A 19124-nucleotide genomic window follows, 5' to 3' on the forward strand; every position below is an offset into this window, starting at 1 on the left:
TTTAAACAATTGTAAGGCGTTATTGAAAACGAATACCTATAATATAAATCGCTCGAAGTAACGACACTAAGGTGGCGAATTTTCTTTTAAATAATTATTGTACAACGCATCGCGTTATTGAAAACGGAAAGTAAAACATAAATTGCTCGGAACAACGACACCACTGCGACGAGTTTTCCTCTAGGAAATTGATATAACGTATATTTATAAATGCAACGTCAACGGTGAGCGATTATGGTAATATGTATATCTACGACGAAATGCAACCATTATACGCAGATACCGTTAATGATTATAGTTCCTCGCAACGTAACCACGGTTACGGTCTGGCTAGTTACGCCGAACTTGCGTAATTTATTGTCAGCGGTATTTTGGTTGCATTATACAGATATCGCCCATTAGCGTGACAACAGGGAAGTATTTAACGACAACCGACGTTATAACGCGCCATCCCGCGCCTCCTCCGCTCTCCGCTCCGGTCAGATATTAACCGATAACTATGGACCGATTAATCCCGGATCCGTTCGTCGTGCCGGTGTATTTGTTTAGCATTTTGATTACGTATCCGCACATTCGTAGCTGTCTATTACTATAATTAAGCCGAATACGCGCGCCGTTTATGACGCTTACGCGGTACTCCGTCCGAAGAGATTACACGCCTCTCCCCAGGATCCAGCTTCCGGATTCAGCTTTCGGGATCCGGCGCGTAAACGAGCGACTATATATACGTGCACACGCGCGTATTATTTTTTATCGTAGCGACGCGCGGCCATTCATGAGTTGGCGCTTATCTAGGACACGGCATCATTATACCCATTAATCCAAGTTAATTAACTCGCGGTGCGGGAATACTGCTCGCAGCTGTTTGTCGAAAAGTCGATACGCTCATTTACTTTGGTAATTAAGTTATGCGTTGCGGAGACTACTCGACGCGAAATTCCGTAGATACCGTAGATCGCGATGTCTTTCAAACGATAAGTATCGTTCAATTGCGCGACATAAACGCATCGTTTAGAGCTGCTCTCGCTCTCGTGAAACCACCCTCGCGACATATCGCACCGCGCAACGGAGCCGATTTACATTTTTGCTTCCGTCGAGGCGAACAATCGTCCGAAATGAAATGGACACGACTCACCAGCGGGCGACGTAACCGATATCGATTGCTGGCCCGAATTGGAATTGCCGCTACCGCTCGTGTTCAGCTTCCTCAGCTGCTTCTTGTGCTTCATCCGTCGATTCTGGAACCACGTTTTCACTTGCGTCTCGGACAGGTGTAACGCCGCCGCCAGCTCTACCCTCTCGGGCGTGCTCAGGTATCTCTGCACCTCGAACCTCGCTTCCAAACCTGCCAGTTGCTGGTCGCTGAATACCTGAAGCCGTAAGGAAGCAAACTCTTGTCTCCTACAGTCGCGAGAGAGATAAATAGGGGGAAAAGAAAAAAAAATACATATGTACATAGTTAAAAAAGAGCGAATGTGCATCTATAATGGCGAGAAGCGAGAGGTGAACGACCTGATGATTGTTCATTCGGCAACGAACGCATATCACAGATATGCCTCGTTGCTGTAAAATTGTAAATAATTGCACGCGAATTCGACTTGACCCCGATTTGCGTTTTGCTCCGGCTCCAACGATCGTCGATTTGGAGAGTCGACTATTCACTATTAATTAAATATTAAAGGATGACATTTAAACCAATACATTGAGTTAAATAGCATTTTGTTATTTTCAACTACCATGTGTGTCGAAATATATTATTTTAGTACAAAATAGTATTATTTTAATTCCATTGATTTAGTTAAATTATACGATATATTGAGTGGGAGCAGTGTGGCGATCTACAGGAATGGTTGACTCAAATTGAGTATAATTTGACACCACGAATTTAACAGTGTTCGATCCATAACATTTACAAGTTGGACGCGGCTTCTCGATTTCCACTCCGGATGCAGATGGAAGGCACCGGAGGAGGGAAGGAAGATCGAGGATGTACTCACGGTTCGGGCCTTCCGTCGTCGGCAATGCTTGAGAGCGGCCAATTCCCCGACCCCCGGTACCACGCCGACTCCCATGCCAGCGCTACCGAAGAGCGGTCCCAGGAAGAAGGCTGCCGCGGCGGGCGGTGCCGTGGGATAACCGGGGAGCAGACTGGCGAACTGCTGGTACTGGTGGTGCTGCCCGTGGCCGGAGGTCGGCGTCAGGTGCTGATGGTGCAGCTGATGGTGGTGGACGTGCGGGGTGACGGTGCCGCGGCTAAGGATATCTTCGATGAGGAACGACGTCCTGCTGGCGGAAGTCCCGTTCTGGCCTGGCTGAGCTTGTTGCTGCTGGCAGGTCGACTGCATCTTTCCTCGTTCGACACTGCGTTGCGGCTACGACGCGGGGCATGCCCCGCAGGTTACATCCTCGCCCGGGCGCCCTGGCGCGACGCCAAGGTCGCGAGATCCTCGCCGTGTCCCGTTTTTCACGCCAAGGGGATCTCTCGATCCGTCTCCGCGTGCGCGCGTGTTTACAACGGAGGTCCGACGCCGCACGAAGACGGTAATCTCGCGGGGCTCACTCTCGAAACCGGTCACTTTTCTCTTCCGCGGATCGGCGACCACTTGGCTCAGCTAATCGGACGTCGTTCGTCTCGCGAGTTCATCCGCCCGACGGAATCGTGATTGATCGTCGCGGATCCTGCCACGGATCGGGTACGAATCCGTGCGAGACGCCGTCTGTCGCTCACTGTCTTTCGCCGTCGTTCACCGAGTCCTTCGTCGTCGTTCAGGGCGCGTATAGAGGTGAGCGCGGCGCGATTCAGGGCGATTCAACCCCCCGCGACGCGATCATCGGCAGCCCCTCCCGCTAGTTAGCGTACCGCGGCGGCCCCCGTATCTCCGTGGAAGGGTGACGCTTGAATCCGAGGGCCTGGCGCCCGCATTGGCCGGCGTCGCGACGCTCGCCGTCGCCCGGGTTGGCTCCGCGAAGGTCCCGGGGGCGGGACTCGGCCACTCGTTTCCATGGACACCGCGCTCGGGTACTCGTGAATTCAACGGCGTACGAGGAGGCGGCAGTGGCGGTGGCGGCAACGATGGAGGAGCAGGAGGAACGGGAGGGATGGATCCTTCTGTATTCGCGATTCCTCTCCATTCTGTCACGCTCTCACACGAAGATAATAATGCGAAGTGCAAGCATCTATATGTAAGAGTACGTTACGAAAACCCTCGCGCTCAGCCACCCCCGGCGCAACGCAGCGTAGCCGTCCGTTATACGTGCGCGACGCGCGACGATTCCTGGTTGCGAGTATTTATTGAAAACCAATTCTCCCCAGTCTCGTAGATAAGGCTCTAATTTCGAAAGTGTCCCTCCCCCCCTTCGATACTCCCCCCTCGGGACAACCGAAACGATCATCTTCTTACGCGCAGCATCGTCTCGATCTCGATTCGTCGCGCTCCCCTGCATCCCACGTAATCAGGTTCCTCGTACGATCCGCGAATACCCCGCCTCGCGCCGCGCCGTATCGGTATTGAATCTTGGACGAGAGAGGACGGGCGGAAACGCGGGATTAAATTACTTAGCGGATCGTGTATACGGGGGCGCTTTCCAAATGGCGCGGTACGAGCGTGTGCGGCGCTTGACGAGATGACTACATCATATCTCCATACCCGAGCAATAAACAAAGTACGAGGTTTCTGAAAGCGTAAATTCGACGGAAAGACGCGATACCGACGCGTCCTTCGGAAATCGTCATCCGGTTGGGATAAGCGGGATGCGCGCTTTTTCCGTGTTGAGGGCAACGTAAACGTCTTAACACTAGACACCTTATAACATTATTATGATATATGTAGACGTTCTATACAGAACTTTAAAATTAGAGTGGTAGAGAATAAATTAGAATATATATATTATAATAATTTTTTTATCTTGACAAAAGTCGATATGAATTCCAACAAAAGCACCTTAATCGGGTTGGTTATTCTAGTGTTAAAAAAAAGAAGAGGGAAAGAAAAGAAAAGAGCGAAGAAAAGAGGAAAAGAAAGGAGATAAGAAGAATCTTGCACTTTAACAGTTTTAACGTTAATCTCTCGACGGCTTTTCGTGTATCTCCGATGATCTCTCTTCGTACTCTGCTGGCGTGACGACGGCCGGCTATGATTAGGGTCGAGGGACGCGTGCCGACATTTAGACGGGGTTGCTTCTGCGATTATTGAGTAAATTAACGTCGCGGTAATTGCGTTACCGGCGCGTGTCCATCCGTCCGTGTGCGTCCGCCCGCGTCGCCCAGCGTCGCTCGGCGTCGCGTAACTCTCGCCTCACCTCGCACCCTCCACGCATTTGCGCTGAGAGAGAAAGAGAGAGAGAGAGAGAGAGCCGCCCTCTGCGCGGCTCTGCCTGTAAAGCCGAAAATCCATCGTCCGGGGTTCCGGCCGCGGCTCGAGAACGTCCTTCGCCGAGACTCGTGAATCCTCCGGGGACTCGTTAGACAACGCGAGAGCAACGGGAGGCACGCATTAATTTTCAAGTTTTGTGTTTATTGTGATACGTGTCGTACAGCCCAAAGCGCGACGGGCTGCGCTTTACAATGATGCGCTTTTTCGAACAGGAGAAATGTACACCTAACTCGCTCACGCGACGATATAGCGCATTGCGCTTTACGATATCTTAACAAAACGTATAAAAGATACGCCGTACATATTTGATGAAGCTTAGACTAGATGTATTCGATGCGTCATCCGATATTTGCGGATCCTGTTGCAATCTAAACACTATATCTCTTTGTACCTCGTTGTTTCTTGATGTCTGCTTAATGTTAAAAGAAGCAAGAGTAAGTAGCAAAGAGATGCAACTGCGTTAAAAACAATATATATACACATATGTTGTTAAATGTCATCGTCGTTGGACGCGCGTTTATAGAATGCACGGGAGAAGGTGGCAGGACCTTGCGACCCGCAGAAGAAGAAGCCGCGTCGCCAGAAGACGAAGAACGCCATGCCGATTGGGATCGCGACGAGTAGACCGATTAGCACTCCCACGAGGATCGCGGCATCCCTTTCCGGTCTCGCGTTCCACAAATCCAAGCAGCGTAGATGTCGGTCAGCCAAGGACGTGAGCTTCTTTCCCTCATGTTCCGGCGGTGCGGAACAGTTGAGCTTCTCGGTTTCCTCGCCCATTAGCGCCTCGCCGTATTCCGGCAACACGTTCCCGATCTGCAAGAGATAATCCGTTAGTTATTGTCGTATTCGATCCGATCGCAACGAGCGAGATCCGAGCCTCTTTACTCATTTTTTTCCTCCCCCGACAGCTTGCGCGTCCCTCGATTGTCGGAACTTACCAGATATTGATTACGGCAATCGCAGCTCCACTGGTTGTTCGTCAGGCGCAATTCGTCGAGCTTGTCCCATCTCCCGATGAGCAACATCGGCAGGTACCGGAGAGCGTTGGACGCCACGTTCAGCTTTTTCAACGGCGGCCATATCGTGCCCTCGGCGGTCTACGAAGCAGTAACGCAGTAAATTATAACCGTTGTCGACGATGCATTTACCGTCGGCTTTCGTATGTCCGACGTACCTTGGACGCCATCGCGTACTCATCGATACGCTGTAATTTCTTGCAATTTTGCAACTGGAGACTCTCCAGGCTAGTCAACGCCGACAACCCGCCGAATCCAATCTCTGTCAGATTCGGCATCTCGCGCATACTGAGTTCCTTCAGTTTTGGCAGTTTGGGAAAGGCGTTCGCGAGATTGATAGTGCGTATCGAATTGCCATCCAAGCTAAGGTACTCCAAGGTCTTGGCTTCCTCTAAGGCTCTGGGCGGAACTGTGAGCTTATTGCCGGTCAGGTTCAGCTTCTTCAAATTCCTACGGAAGAGCAACGGAAAGATCTCAGGAAACCCGATCTCGGGCGACGTAAACGTAACCGCATCAAAACTGTAATCGTCGCATATATTTCTCTGTCTCTTACTTCGCATTGTGGAACTGAACGCTCGGCAGTTCTCTCAGCTGGCAATAACTGATGTCCAACTCTTCCAAGTACGACACGCTGCTGATCGCTATGGATGTACGATAGTCGAATACGCCAAAGGGATTTTCCGCTAGCTTTAGCACCTTAAGGTCGGCAAGGTGCTCAAATATGCTCTGATGTAACCAGTGGAGTACGTTACCACTAAGGTCCAAGATTTTCAGGGTCAGAGGCTCGTACGCTTCTGGCGAGAACCTTCCCTGAAACGATCAGGAATAACGTCATTCATAATAAACAAATAGGAAAACAGAAAACATGTGGTAATCAATTTGAGCGGAATAAAAGTCGCAAGATTCCTTTATAAACGAGGAAGCGAAAGTTTTAAACAAGGTGTGAACGAGTAATGTCCATTTTCATCAATGCAGATTAACCTTAAGTAATTTAAATTACTTTATATTTTTATCTAATTCTTAGAACTAGAAAAAGATAAAAAGTAATAAATCAAGATTAAAGTCTGCGTTAGTACAAATGAACATAAACGATTTATCTGAGAAGAGAGTTAAATACCGCGATGCAAGGATAGCGTAGTCATGAGCCACATAAGGCTCATCAATCGGTAATCTTATCATCATGAAACGTTTCACTGCCGTATCAATTCTAAAAAAACCATCGAATTCAGAGAATGCTGGGAATTCGGCACTCTGTGAAATAAATTTTTCCGCGAATTCGCTTTATCTGTACAAGTTGAACGAAGACAGATATTCTTTTTAGCTTATTCCTCTCTCGTTATTTTCTATCGCTCGCGAGCCGAACAAACGATCAATGCGCGACGGTAATTTTCGGTTGGAATAAAATCAGGACAGTTTCGCCGAAATGTTGATCGATTATGTATCTCCAAGCGATAGAGCGTTCTACGATAAATCCTTTCATATCCAAACTATTTAACGGCTATAAAAATATATTTGTACCTTTATGCATATTTTATGACAAATGAGCGATTCATAACAACATTTTGACATTTTGAAAACAGTTAAGGACTTTATGCGTCACTTTTATTGCAATTGTGTATAATAATTTGCATTGCGAAATTATTGTACACAATGAAATTTGTGCGCAATAACTCTTTATACTTCTTTTCTTACTTTTGGTCAGTAAATTCACTCGAAATATTTCGAGGAAGTTATAGTTTTACGAGCTTTGTATAAAATTATAACTTTCTTGAAATATTAGCTTGAACTTATAATAATTCTTATCACCGAACCGTAGCGGTAACAAATGAAAGATGTGATAACACCTAAAAAGTTATTCAAATACATATCGAGATACGTGCTATCTATTATCTATAAGTATACGAAGTTTCTATACCTCATCCAACGAGAAATCATGGTTGATCAAACATAAATATAACGATAGGGCACAGAGCCGCAACAAGGTGTGCGCGTTAAATTATTTTTACTTTTAATAGTGTTGGACAATATTTATTAAAAATAAAAATAATTTAACGCGAACACCTTGCTGCGGCTCTGTGCCCTATCGTTATTCATCGTTGTTTGATCAGCCATGATCTCTCGTTGGACGGAGTATATAGTTATCTATCTAAGACGAAGGGAACTAATGTATATTCGCTAATATGAAAATTTAGATGACAGTAATGTCTTTTAAATTCTAAATACGCGGCCGTGTGTGGCTACAGTCGAAATGGGAAAGGAGTCCGGTTAAGTGTCCGGAATCGCGGAGCGTCAAAATCTCTCTCGTCGATCGATGAATCACGAATTGGAGGCGAGCCACGTTCGCTCCGCGCCTTTTGATCGGCCTAACGCGCGTTAACTCGCGCGAAGATATCGTTCCGATTACCTCGAAGACGTGCGGCTGCAGCTGCTCCGACGTGAGCTGGTTATGACTCAGGTCCAATTCGGTGAGATTAACGAGCTCCTTGAAGGCGCGATAGTCGATTTTCACGATACGATTCTTTCGCAGGATCAGTTTCCCGACGGCTATCCGCGGGAAGGGCGTGACGTGCACCAGGCAATTATGCTCGAACGAGATTACCTTCGCCGTCACGTTCGACCATTGCTCCTTCTCGAAGTGCGTCTCCAAGCTGCGATTGCTGCAGTCCACGTAACTATCTAAAAAGGAGTGCGTTACTCTCATATGTCTATCGATGCAGATTAGCTTTAATCTCACACATAGTTTAACTTTACTTTTTTATTTGTTTTAAATAATTCTTAGAACTGGAAGAGGATAGAAAGTAAGTTAAGCTAATCTTAAAACTGAAATGTCTATAATAATGTCCATTTCTACCAATGTAGATTAATTTTAATCTCGATTTAACTTACTTTTGTAGATTAATTTTAATCTCGATTTAACTTACTTTTTACCTTTTTTTTTCTAATTCTTAGAACTAGAAAAAAAAGTAATGTTAAACCGAGATTAAAGTTTACCTACATTGGTAGAAATGGACATTAGACATTTTAGTTTTAAAATTAGCTTAATTTACTTTTCTATCTTCCTCCAGTTCTAATAATTATGAAAAAAAAAGATAAAGAATATTCTTCGAAAAGATAAAGATAAAGAGATTAAAGTTATTCTTCGAGCTAGAAAAGGATGAAGAGTTTATAACCCGAGATTATAGAGTTAACATACATATTGGAAATGGATATTAACTATTGAGCGTCCCGTGAATTTTTGTGATTCGAAGAGAAAACTTTGCCACACATGTTACCACGATGAGCGCGTTATCAAGCGTTGGCTCGCCTTCGATCGAGCTAGATAGTATATTGAATTGCGACACTCTACCTGTACAAGAACACACGGCACATATACTTTCGGGTCCCGACGTCACGTTGTCCGCTTTAATCACACTCGGAACTATGGTCGTCGCGTTTCCCGGCGTTTCCCGGCTCTCGCACCTCGCGAGAAGGATTACCGCGAGCAGGGGCACCGACAGTCGCAGGTCCATCCTGACGCGTAGAATAAGCTCACGACTTTCTGAGCTTCCTCGCGGTGTCGACTGAAATTGAATATATCCGACCGTATCTGACGCTTCGCGTATACGATAACAAGGTGTAAGCGCGATAAGATAACATCGCTCGTTTAATTACTCATCGCTCGAGACGAGCTGGAGAAGCGCTGAGAAACGCGGCGTTAGCTGATGATAATCCCGCTCTAAACCACGAGCCGATTCGATCTCGAGACGTAATTTCGAATTCAAATCGCGATATTTCGCAGGCGACGTGTTTTAGCATCTCACCCGCGCGCATTGTAAGAAATCTCACGAAATCGAAAGTAGAGAATTTTGCTGCGCAAAACGCGCAACGTGTCATTGTAGGAGAAGATATCGTGTGTTGAAGCGTGAATTTTTTCAAGTGGCTGTCCGAGTTAGTATAGAGCCTCCGCACAAAACTTTCGTATTATGGGAACGTAATAACGTAGATCAAGAAACGTATTGACGTATAACGCCGTAACCGATACGTTTCTTGTGCGTTGATACACGTTGCGTTAAGGTACGTTATCATAACGAGAGTCTTGTGCGGAGGCTCTTAGCTAATCGCCGCGGCGCCGGTCGGAATCGGAGAGCCAGTTTGAAACGCGGGGGCCGAACGCGATCGATCGTTATCGAGAGCGCGACACGCCGCCTCGATAGCCACAGTAGCGACATCTGCGGTCGCGCGGCGGAACCTGGGGCGATCGGAAGATTATTCATTTAGCGACCGCCGGCATCATCTAAAACGTGAGCGAAAGAAATTTAAATTTATTTTCTCCCGCGTCATCGATCGATAAACAAGTTGTTAAAAAAACTTGTAAAAATTTAGATAGTTAGAATTTATAAAATGTTAATTTCATAATTTATTGTTATTTAAATGTTTTGTAGAAGTGCACATATATTTAAATGTTGGATGCGCCGAGCGTTATGGATGTGAACGCAGCCGATCGTGAGAGTGCTACAGAAATGTGGGAACGTCAAAAAGAATAACTATATAGACTTTTAAGATTTTTGAAATGGTGCGATTCCATGGTATGGAACGTATGCACAATGCGGAATTGGTAATACCCTCGTGATTGGTGGTTCAACTTTTTTTACGTTCATTTCGCTGATTTCTATCCGCAATTAGTTACATTTTATCCGCACTGATTGCACGGAACTACAATCTGGAGCCGAGTGTCAGGCGAAATAAGTTTAAACCGGATTACAAGCCGCCATGTAAACGTATAGTCGTAAAGAGGTATTGATCCGATGATGACAATTTAAAATTAGAAGGGAATCGAAAAGTGGAAAGTGCAGAAACGTGCAAAATAGTGTAAAAAAGTGCAAACAAGTAAAAAAAAAAACGGATTACGTGGCGCCATCCGACGGGCAGCCGGCATACCTCGACGGCGCCGCCGCGGCGAGAAACCTTCGCGAAAAGTATTGAATCGGTGACGTCACAAAAGACGGGAGCCAGTGGAAAGGAGTGGACGGGGTGAACGGAGTAGTGGCGTTTGTGCGAAAAAATGTCCGGCTACCGGGATTTATCGTCTACGTGAACGTGCGGCGAACGGTACTCGCGCGATCAGCGGCGTGAGTCGTGAGTCACCGGCGCTACGCGCGCAGGATCGGACACCGGTGCACGTCGGGCACTGGCGATTTTTTCGGTCGATCTCTCTCTCCGGGATCGCGAGCGATCAAGTGCGTGCATGCGACGTGACTGCGTGCGTGCGTGCGTACGTGCATTCTTCTCCCCCGGGCACGTGCACGGAGCGAAACACGGGGGGCTCCTCCCCCGTCCCGTCGATGCCTGTTATGGCCCGTCGGGGCTCCGGACCACTCCGGACGACTATGACGGTTCGATCGCGCCGCGCGTAGTCGCGTGAAAAACAAAACGAGCGAGGGCCGCGCGCCGCTTCTAGGTGGATCGACGCTACGAGAGTCTCACGGTAAGCTGGTAAGCACCGAACTGATCTGCGTGTTCTCGCGATCAGCCCGCGGTCAGGACGGTCGTCGATTCGTTCGCTCGGCGTTCGCTTCTGCGTCTTCCATACGACGGCGGCGGCGGCGAGGAGGTTAGGTTCGGCCAGAGTCCGTTTCCCCAAAGCGGCGGCCGTAAACGCCCATTTTTCTCGACGGGACACGAGATCGGGGCTCGTCGCGAGGATCGGTGTCCTCGTGAATGTCGCGCGGGCGACGTCGACAACCATCGTCGTCGCGATCGTTTATTTTCGTTCTTCGAGCTCTCGATCGCGCGTCCTCGCGGATCAGCGTCGTCGCGAATGTCGCTCGCGCGTGTTTTTCGTGTTCGCGCGGAAGATACGCGGACGCGGATTCTCGGTCGTCGGATTTCACGTTGCGCGACGCAACACGCGGAGCCGAGGAGCTGAAAATCCATGATCGGATCCCTCCGGAGCGAGAACGCGCTCCGAATCCGACGGTGGATTCCGACAATCGCCGATAATCATCGCCCATCGCCCTTCGGCTCGCTCGCCGTCCGACATTTTTGTACGAAAAAGGTGGGCCGCCTCGCGGATCCTTCGCGGAAGCGCGCAGCTTCGTTTCTCGGGGCGGGAGGGTGGGTGGGGGAGAAAAGCGTGCGACGTAAACAAGCGTCATCTACGAGACGACGCTGATCCCGGAATACTTTGCGAGAGTTTGGAGGCGCCCGGAGACGCGAGATATGGAACAGCGCATTTCGATACCGTTGCGAGACGATCAGCTGATATAATAGGGTCTGTTTTCTATTGCCTGAATGTGGAGTAAAAAAAAGATTAACTCCGAACTAGTGGCAGCCGGTTCAGTAATAGAAAACAGACTCATAATATTTCGGTCGCTCGTGCGATCACTATGATCTTTCGAGAGGCGAGACAGGGCCGAGAAAGCGAGAAAGAAAGAGAGAGAGAGAGAGAGAAAAGAGAGCGCGACGACGACGCTGTCGCCGCGTGTCTCGTCCCTAATCGCGACACGGCCTTCTCCGGAGGGCGCGCGGCGGCGATCACCCTTCGACTTTATCGAACGAGCAATGACAGGCCGGGAAAAGAAGCGCGAGGTGGAAGAGGGGAAGGAGAGGTGGAGGTGGAGGAGGCGGAGGCGCGGTCCGCCTCCCGTTTGTAAAGTGTAACGCTCGCAGGGCGTGTTTTAACTGCGGCCGCTTATCTGCGCGGCGACGTGCCCTCTCGCCGCGCGAGTCGCGCAGGTTAGACTCGCGGCCGATGATCGACGGGCAGTAAACAGTGGCCGGTCGGTGCCTCTGCCGTTTTCGGAGCGGCGAACCCCACGTGCCGAGGGGAAAATCGCGGACCCTCCGTCCCGTCGTCTCTCCGCGATGAGATTCGCTCCCGGCTCCGACGGCCGCCTCTCTCGGAATCTCTCGAGACGGGACGAGTGCGGAGACGCGCGGTGATCTCGGGGAGGGAGAGAGAGAGAGAGAGAAAAAAAACATTCTCCCTTACGTAAGACGACCTCGTGGCCGCGACTTTGCCCCTTGTACCTCGCCGCTCGCCGCCAGTTTTGCGGAAGCTGGCTGGAGCTCCCGACGGGATTTCTCACCCGCGCGCGTTTCTCCGAATTGTCTCCTTTTCGTCTTTTTTTTTTCTTTCGCTGGCGCTATTTAACTCGCGTCGGGAAAGACACACGCCGCGTTCCAAAATCGATGGGAGCCCTGGGCGCCGATGGCGCCGATGCTGTCTAATGATGACATTTAAATGCGGTGCCGCATCGTTCGATTGTTCGCGCGCGGCGCGGCGGGACGCGACGTTTTTCTTTCTCTTCTCTCTTTTTCTCTTTTTTTTCTCTTTATCGATTTTTCACTTTCTCGCGCGTTCTCTCGCCTTGTGCCTTACGAATTTCCGCGGAGCGACCGTTTTTAGCGACCGATAATTAGGAATTAACGGAGCGTCGTAAACAAAGTCAGTCGTCTTATCGCGATTTTGCTTCTTCCCAAAGCATCCTCCGGTTCAACGGGATTTGACCAGCGGGTTAAACAAGTGGTCGGACCCGAGGCGCAGAGGGAACGAGTCGCGAAGGATCCAGACGAAAATGAGGATCGCCAAGGGGGAATGATAGGTAAGAGGGCTCCGTTTTAAGGTGCGATCGATCTAAGGGATCGATTAAAGGGATCGTGGAGTATGACGATTCCGGCGATGTTGTCTGTGATAGGATGCAAGAGGGTAATACCGCCGTTGCGCTAGCGATGGTGACCCCCGGATACGACCAGGACCCAGCGAGTGGGGTCGCCGACTATACGACTCATCAGGATCAGGCCCAGTTCGAGGCGGACAAGAGGGCCGTGTACAAACATCCGCTCTTCCCGCTACTGGCGTTACTCTTCGAAAGATGCGAACAGGCGACCCAGAGCTCGGACAACTCCACGTCCGAAAGCTTCAACATGGATATACAGGCTTTCGTCCAGCACCAAGAAAGAGACCGAAAGCCCTTTCTGATCAATGACCCCGAGATTGACGGTTTGGTAAGATCGAAACACCTCACCGAAACTCCCGCTCGTCTCCTCTTCCTGTCTTTCCCCGCACGCGCGGTTGTGAGGACCGGAACACAATACAAAAGTACAGGGAATAGGAACACAGAATGCATTGATCATATATGCAAAACTAAACATTACCATTAGAGAGCTTCCGGCTAGATCTGAAGGACAGAAGATATATATTAATAAAGATATAATTGTGACAATTAGAAAAGGAAAGCGGCACTGCAAGCATATCTCCTGTCCTTCAGATCTTGCCGGAAACTCTCCAAAGAGAATGCTCAGTCTATGGCATTGATACACGGCTTCCGATAGGTTGAAAATCCTATTGCTTGCGTTATTCCTTGTTTTTATTTGCCTGTACCTTTGTATTGTGCTCCGGCCCTGAGTCGAGATCGGAAACAAATGAGCGAGAGAGGTGGCGAGAGATGACGATCGGCTGAACGTTTAAAGGCGTTTCCACGGGGACGCGTTTCTTGCAGATGATCAAGGCGATACAGGTGCTGCGTATTCACCTTCTGGAGCTGGAGAAGGTGCAGGAGCTGTGCAAGGACTTCTGCAACAGGTACATCACGTGTCTGAAGGGCAAGATGCAGAGCGAGAACCTGTTACGCAGCGACTACAGCCACCACGGGCACGACATGGGCCCGTCGAGCGGGAGCAACGGCAGCAGTCCGCTGCAGGTTAGACGTTTGCCCGATATGCCGCGATGAAGCTAGGCTCCCCGGTCTGCCCGGTCTCTATCCCCTTACCAACGTAGATATTCCCGTAGTAGAAGGGATGTACGCGAAGAGTCCCGCGACGTCGTTGTCGTCGTTGCCGTTTGCACGTCGGCGATCGTGAATCGCTGTCGATTTGATTGAGGCAGTTAATATATATTGTTACATATCACCGCGTACGAGCGTACGCGTACATCTCTTGAGATATTACTGAATTTCCCATCCCTGCTCTCTGACGGCTAGTTGAGACATATATTTGCCAGGTGCTGTCATCTACAGGCAATGATGTTGAGTCGGGAGCTAACGGATTCAGAGTGAGCCGAGGGGACGTCGCCGTGGCGGAGAACGACGGCGCGAATTCGCACGCGCGAGAAGAGAGCGTTAATCACGACCAACTGTCGGCGGTCCGACCGTCTTCCGCCGTCCAGCGCTCGGGCAAATCCACTAGCCAGGACCATGACGATCCGCTCTCACCGTCCACGGTGCACGGAAGTACGCCTCTCTCGCAGATCGGGGCGCATCCATGCGCCCCGGTTAACGACATGTATCTCGGCCAAGGTGAGTTTGAACCGCGCGACGCACCAAAGTTGATTCTTTTCGATCGTTCACGCCGATCGAAAGTTGCGTTGACCCATTCAGGAATCAGGATCGGTTGATCGGTCGAGATATTCTCCCCTCTCGTCGAAACTCTGACTCTTCTTGCTTCTCTCCTCCTGGAGCAGCAGTTGTATTTTGCGCATGACGGATCTCCTGCTAAAATTCCGTTTATAGATGACAGTAGCGAGTATCTGCGGACCATCTCCAACAGGATATACCTGGAAGAAGCCGGATACTGGGGACTACTCGCCTTGCGAGAACGAGAAAACGCGGAATACGCGGATATCGGGAGATCTAACAATCAAAAGTATTTCGGTTAGGAATATAATGTGTTTCCTTCCGCGTGCGCGCGCCAGCGCTGAGAAATAGTAACGACTCGTTGCCGTTGCTATCTCTCAACGCGCAAATTACACCGTTATGCTATATCGCATTGAGGATCACGAGTGTAATGGATCACGTCGATCGTGTTTAGACATTACAGTTGCGGGCTCGCCTTCTCCCGCGGCGAGCGAAGACGAGGAGGAGGGTGCCAGCAACGCGGCCTCGAATCACGCTGGGAATCATAGGAGTAATCACGGTAGCGCTAGAAAGGGACGTCAGAAGCGGGGTGTCTTACCCAAACACGCAACTGGCATTATGCGAACGTGGCTCTTTCAGCATTTAGTAGTGAGTAACAATGTCGACAAAACTATCATTCGCGATACGTTTGTTCATTCGTATCTAACGCCCATCTGTCGCAGCATCCGTATCCGACTGAGGATGAGAAGCGTCAAATTGCCAGCCAGACGAATTTGACGCTGTTGCAAGTGAACAATTGGTTTATCAACGCTCGTCGACGGATCCTGCAGCCCATGCTGGATGGTGCGGGCACGGACGTGGCGTCGCGCGCGGGGAAACGTCACAAGACCTCGAAACACGCCGCGCAGCAACAGGCGGCCCAGCAACAACAGGCGGGCTGGCAGTCCGATGATTCGGCGAGTGACTCGGGTTCTAGCGACGGTGAGGGAGGTGCCGCTAGATCGAAAGACGGTAACGATAGCGATGAGGATGATCTTCACTGACCTCTGTCGATCACCGAAACGTCAACCTCTTTACGGTACCTTCAAATCCAGTTGCTCATTACAGTATTAAGGTATTCGGGAATAGATATCGCTTTAACTGTCAAATACGTAATTAATCTTGTGAAAGTTAAGAATATGCGGATAGAGGTTATCACGCTCTCTGATCATTCGATACTTTGATTTTTCGTTAGCTACTCGACCGATCTGCTTTTTTACGACAGCTGATTAGATTTTTAATCTCGACTCGTATATTATTCACGTGTTAACGGACTCAGAAACGAGAACTGAGATTGAATAGGTACTAGAAAGAGCGATTTACTTAAGTACATCTAACTCAAACGAAAATATACCTATACGTTTGCATTACGCTACGGGAAATGTTATTTATTTTTCGACGACAAATTTGTAAGTGATTCGCGCACAAGTGGAGATAAATCTGAGCTTTCTTTGAAACTACGATCTTTTGTTAGTTTAATTACGTCACTTGTAACAAACGTACGTCCCTGATGATACTATTATTTATGACACTTGTAATGTATGTAAAAGATATATGTTGTTTTAAGTATAATCACATTATATATTTATATGTATATATATTTTTTATATATTTATATATAACGTGATTATAACGACTTGACTCGAACAAAGATTTGCCACAAAAAGAAAGATGCTTTTCTGATAATTATTCATATTTTCCATTCAATGTACATTCTTAAGCATTATCCAAGAATTATACAAATTTATTCTTTTTGACGTGGTGCATTAATTGTCGCTCAGTTTTATAACTTTGACACTATTATGTGTTGGGCGTATAATAAAACAATTTTGTTCCATTTGGACAAAGTCAAATTTTTTTCTGCTAGCTTTGCCGGCAATACTATGTTATTACTGCTATTGTTGCGATTAATACTGTTACCCAGATATTAACTACCATTACGGCTACTATTATTACTATTACTCCTACTATTGTTACTACTATGCTACTTCTAGTAATAGTATCACTACTACTATTGCTATTTCTTCCATTACCGCTATTACTATTACTATACTACTATTTCTACTATCATTATTAATATTATTACTGTTAACACTATCGCTCCTGCTACCGCTAAAGCTACTGCTACTACTACTATTATTACTACTACTACTATTACTATTACTACTACTACTACTACTACTGCTATTACTACTATTACTAAATTACTAGTACTATTACTACCTATTACTACTAATACCTTGTACTGCTCCTACCACAATAATTGTCATTTTTGTGTCACAACAAAATATCCGCATATTTTTTATTTTGTGATTATAATGCGTGTGAGCTGTTTTTGAGGTTGAGAAATTGACCTGCTTTACAATTTACAACTTATATAAGGCAATCCAATATGGACAGTGTATGAGAAATGGTAACGGCAATTGCTAACGTTGTTAGCAAATTGAAAGTTGTAAAAAGATCATATGGATAATTAATTAATTTCCAAATTAGATTGAGAATTATAGTTCATAGCATGCAATATTAATTGTACTTTTCGTGCCATTAAAGAGCGTGGTAACTTCCGCGTTTAGTCTTTGTTCAGCTCTGCAGTGTCGTGGCATAGCGAAACGCTGTCCCTCCATGATAATAATAATAATTAATAATAATATAACTAATAATGATAATAATTATTACGCTATTGATAAATGATAATAATTATAACTATAATTATATACAATAATGATAATAGTAATAATAATATAACAGCAGCAGCAACACAACCACAATACAATGATGATATGATACTACTTTAAATATATGATGATTATATTTTTAAACTCTAAGTGTCGTCCCTTGAACGTGTACTGCACGTGTTACATGATACTGTACATATTACATGCGGAACTGTTAGTGAGACAGAGAGAAAGAGAGACAGACAAAGCAGAGAATAAATATTACCAAGTATGTTAAGAAAAGCTAATACTTTTCTTGGAAATAAGAAATTGGATATATCCAATGATAACGATATAATACATTTTGGGATATTAATGTTTAACGCACTGGCTGTCTACATGTGATCATTACGTTTTACCAGTCGAAATTTTTCTTATCGCGCTACTTTGGCGGGCAGAAGCTCGCTCATCTCGAGCCTCCTACGCGAGTCCGGCGAACTTTCGATATCCACTCGCGAACTGGCTGTTCTCGCCGATGCATTCTCGTGTACATACCGTTCTTCCTGGATACACATACGCGTGTATATTTATGCTTTCTCCGAAGCTATCATTTCCTCGCGATCCGTCCATCGAGATTTGAATGGCTAAGACCGTCTTACCTTGTTAGATTTGACGTAAAGTAACGTAGCGTAAAATTAGTTGTTTCCAAGTTAACAATTCCATATAGGAGGATGTAATCTTGCTGTATCGACAGAAGTCGCAGGAACGTGGAATTCTCATTTTGTTCTTAATTTCTATTTTGCTTTCATCGTTATTGTCGCTGTCACTTTTCTCACGGATATCGCAGTTAGCGATAAGCTGACACTAGTCACTCGATCATAGGAGGGGAATGTGTCATATAATGTAGCCTGTCGAGACGTGGTTGCCTTAAGTAGCCAAATATCATTTCCTCTGTACTTATAATTTTCACGTTGATTCGATGTATATATAGCCAATTGACAAAGTGCTTCCATTAGTAGCTTGTTCGACCTGTTCTTACAAACTCTTTATAATTTCTTTTTTTTTCCTCCATTTCTCAAACGTATAGATTTTTGTACGCCCGACACTCTCCGCTCAATCACCTAATCGTAATGTCGATTGTAATATCGTAATCATGCGGAATATTTGAATATGCGATATAACTTGAGTAAAACGATATTATCAGTTGCAGACAGCTGACAGTATAGCTCCCGTGCACGGTGCCGCGATATCAGTCTGTTTAAAGTAAATAACGTTCGGCTACAACAACGATAAACATCAAAAAATAAAACGGAAAGACGAGGAACATGACTCTGCGTTGCTCAATCAACACTGTTTCCTGACTTGAAGAAAAAACATTCATTGAGAGATCTGTGCTATTCTCAACGGATTGTTTGTAGTAAAAGTAAAGCAATAACTTACAATCGCAATCTAATATAAAAAAAAAGTGTAATCACTCCTCTAGAAATTATTGCTTCGACGAGCTACCTCGTACGGGGCTATACTGTATCCGAGAACTAAATGAACGTAAGATAACGCTTAGATTAAGAGGTAGGTTGTAAGGCTGAACCACGTATACGTATGTGCTGCGGCACCAGACGACTGTGATAATTCGGTGGGCGGTGCCCAGCCTCCTACTTCACTCCTTGTATACTGAAAATTAGTTAAAAGAAAGCGCAAACGATTACC

General features: G+C 47.0%; 3 protein-coding genes across 4 annotated transcripts; 1 reads left to right on the forward strand and 2 right to left on the reverse strand.

The window, feature by feature from the left end:
* Window positions 1-1080: 1080 nt before the first annotated feature.
* Window positions 1081-2435, reverse strand: LOC112461179 (brain-specific homeobox protein-like; the record flags this gene model as incomplete). Its single annotated transcript, XM_025026327.1, has 2 exons — window positions 1998-2435; window positions 1081-1370 (listed from the first exon to the last, which is right to left on the reverse strand). Coding segments are annotated over exons 1-2 (638 nt in total), but the record flags the coding sequence as incomplete, so codon positions are not given.
* A 2058-nt stretch (window positions 2436-4493) lies between these two features.
* On the reverse strand, window positions 4494-8980 carry LOC112461180 (insulin-like growth factor-binding protein complex acid labile subunit). Its single transcript, XM_025026329.1, has 6 exons — window positions 8739-8980; window positions 7797-8068; window positions 5946-6202; window positions 5551-5842; window positions 5315-5473; window positions 4494-5189 (listed from the first exon to the last, which is right to left on the reverse strand). Exons 1-6 carry the CDS (start codon window positions 8899-8901, stop codon window positions 4863-4865), a joined length of 1470 nt encoding a protein of 489 aa, XP_024882097.1. The 5' UTR covers window positions 8902-8980; the 3' UTR covers window positions 4494-4862.
* Window positions 8981-10713: 1733 nt separating this feature from the next.
* On the forward strand, window positions 10714-17327 carry LOC112461183 (homeobox protein PKNOX1-like). 2 transcript variants are annotated; one of them, XM_025026333.1, is made up of 8 exons: window positions 10714-10864; window positions 12856-12975; window positions 13069-13378; window positions 13873-14073; window positions 14373-14667; window positions 14881-15021; window positions 15179-15372; window positions 15447-17327. In XM_025026333.1, exons 3-8 carry the CDS (start codon window positions 13070-13072, stop codon window positions 15765-15767), a joined length of 1461 nt encoding a protein of 486 aa, XP_024882101.1. In that variant the 5' UTR covers window positions 10714-10864; window positions 12856-12975; window position 13069; the 3' UTR covers window positions 15768-17327. The 2 variants fall into 2 exon arrangements, with proteins under 2 accessions (XP_024882101.1, XP_024882100.1); XM_025026332.1 differs by lacking the exons at window positions 10714-10864; window positions 14881-15021.
* The last annotated feature ends 1797 nt before the right edge of the window (window positions 17328-19124 follow it).

Source organism: Temnothorax curvispinosus, unplaced genomic scaffold (genome assembly GCF_003070985.1).
Source record: "Temnothorax curvispinosus isolate PA1 unplaced genomic scaffold, ASM307098v1 QBEX01011109.1, whole genome shotgun sequence".
NCBI lineage: Eukaryota > Metazoa > Arthropoda > Insecta > Hymenoptera > Formicidae > Temnothorax > Temnothorax curvispinosus.

Bases quoted from the DNA above. Each gene is read 5' to 3' on its own strand.
- LOC112461183 (XM_025026333.1), top strand. From the start codon at position 13,070: ATGCAAGAGGGTAATACCGCCGTTGCGCTAGCGATGGTGACCCCCGGA. The intron at 13,379-13,872 runs GTAAGATCGAAA...CGTTTCTTGCAG, and splicing joins ACCCCGAGATTGACGGTTTG to ATGATCAAGGCGATACAGGT. The intron at 15,373-15,446 runs GTGAGTAACAAT...CATCTGTCGCAG, and splicing joins GGCTCTTTCAGCATTTAGTA to CATCCGTATCCGACTGAGGA.
- LOC112461180 (XM_025026329.1), bottom strand. From the start codon at position 8,901: ATGGACCTGCGACTGTCGGTGCCCCTGCTCGCGGTAATCCTTCTCGCG. The intron at 8,069-8,738 runs GTAGAGTGTCGC...ACTCCTTTTTAG, and splicing joins TGCCGTGTGTTCTTGTACAG to ATAGTTACGTGGACTGCAGC. The intron at 5,190-5,314 runs GTAAGTTCCGAC...TATCTCTTGCAG, and splicing joins ATTGCCGTAATCAATATCTG to ATCGGGAACGTGTTGCCGGA.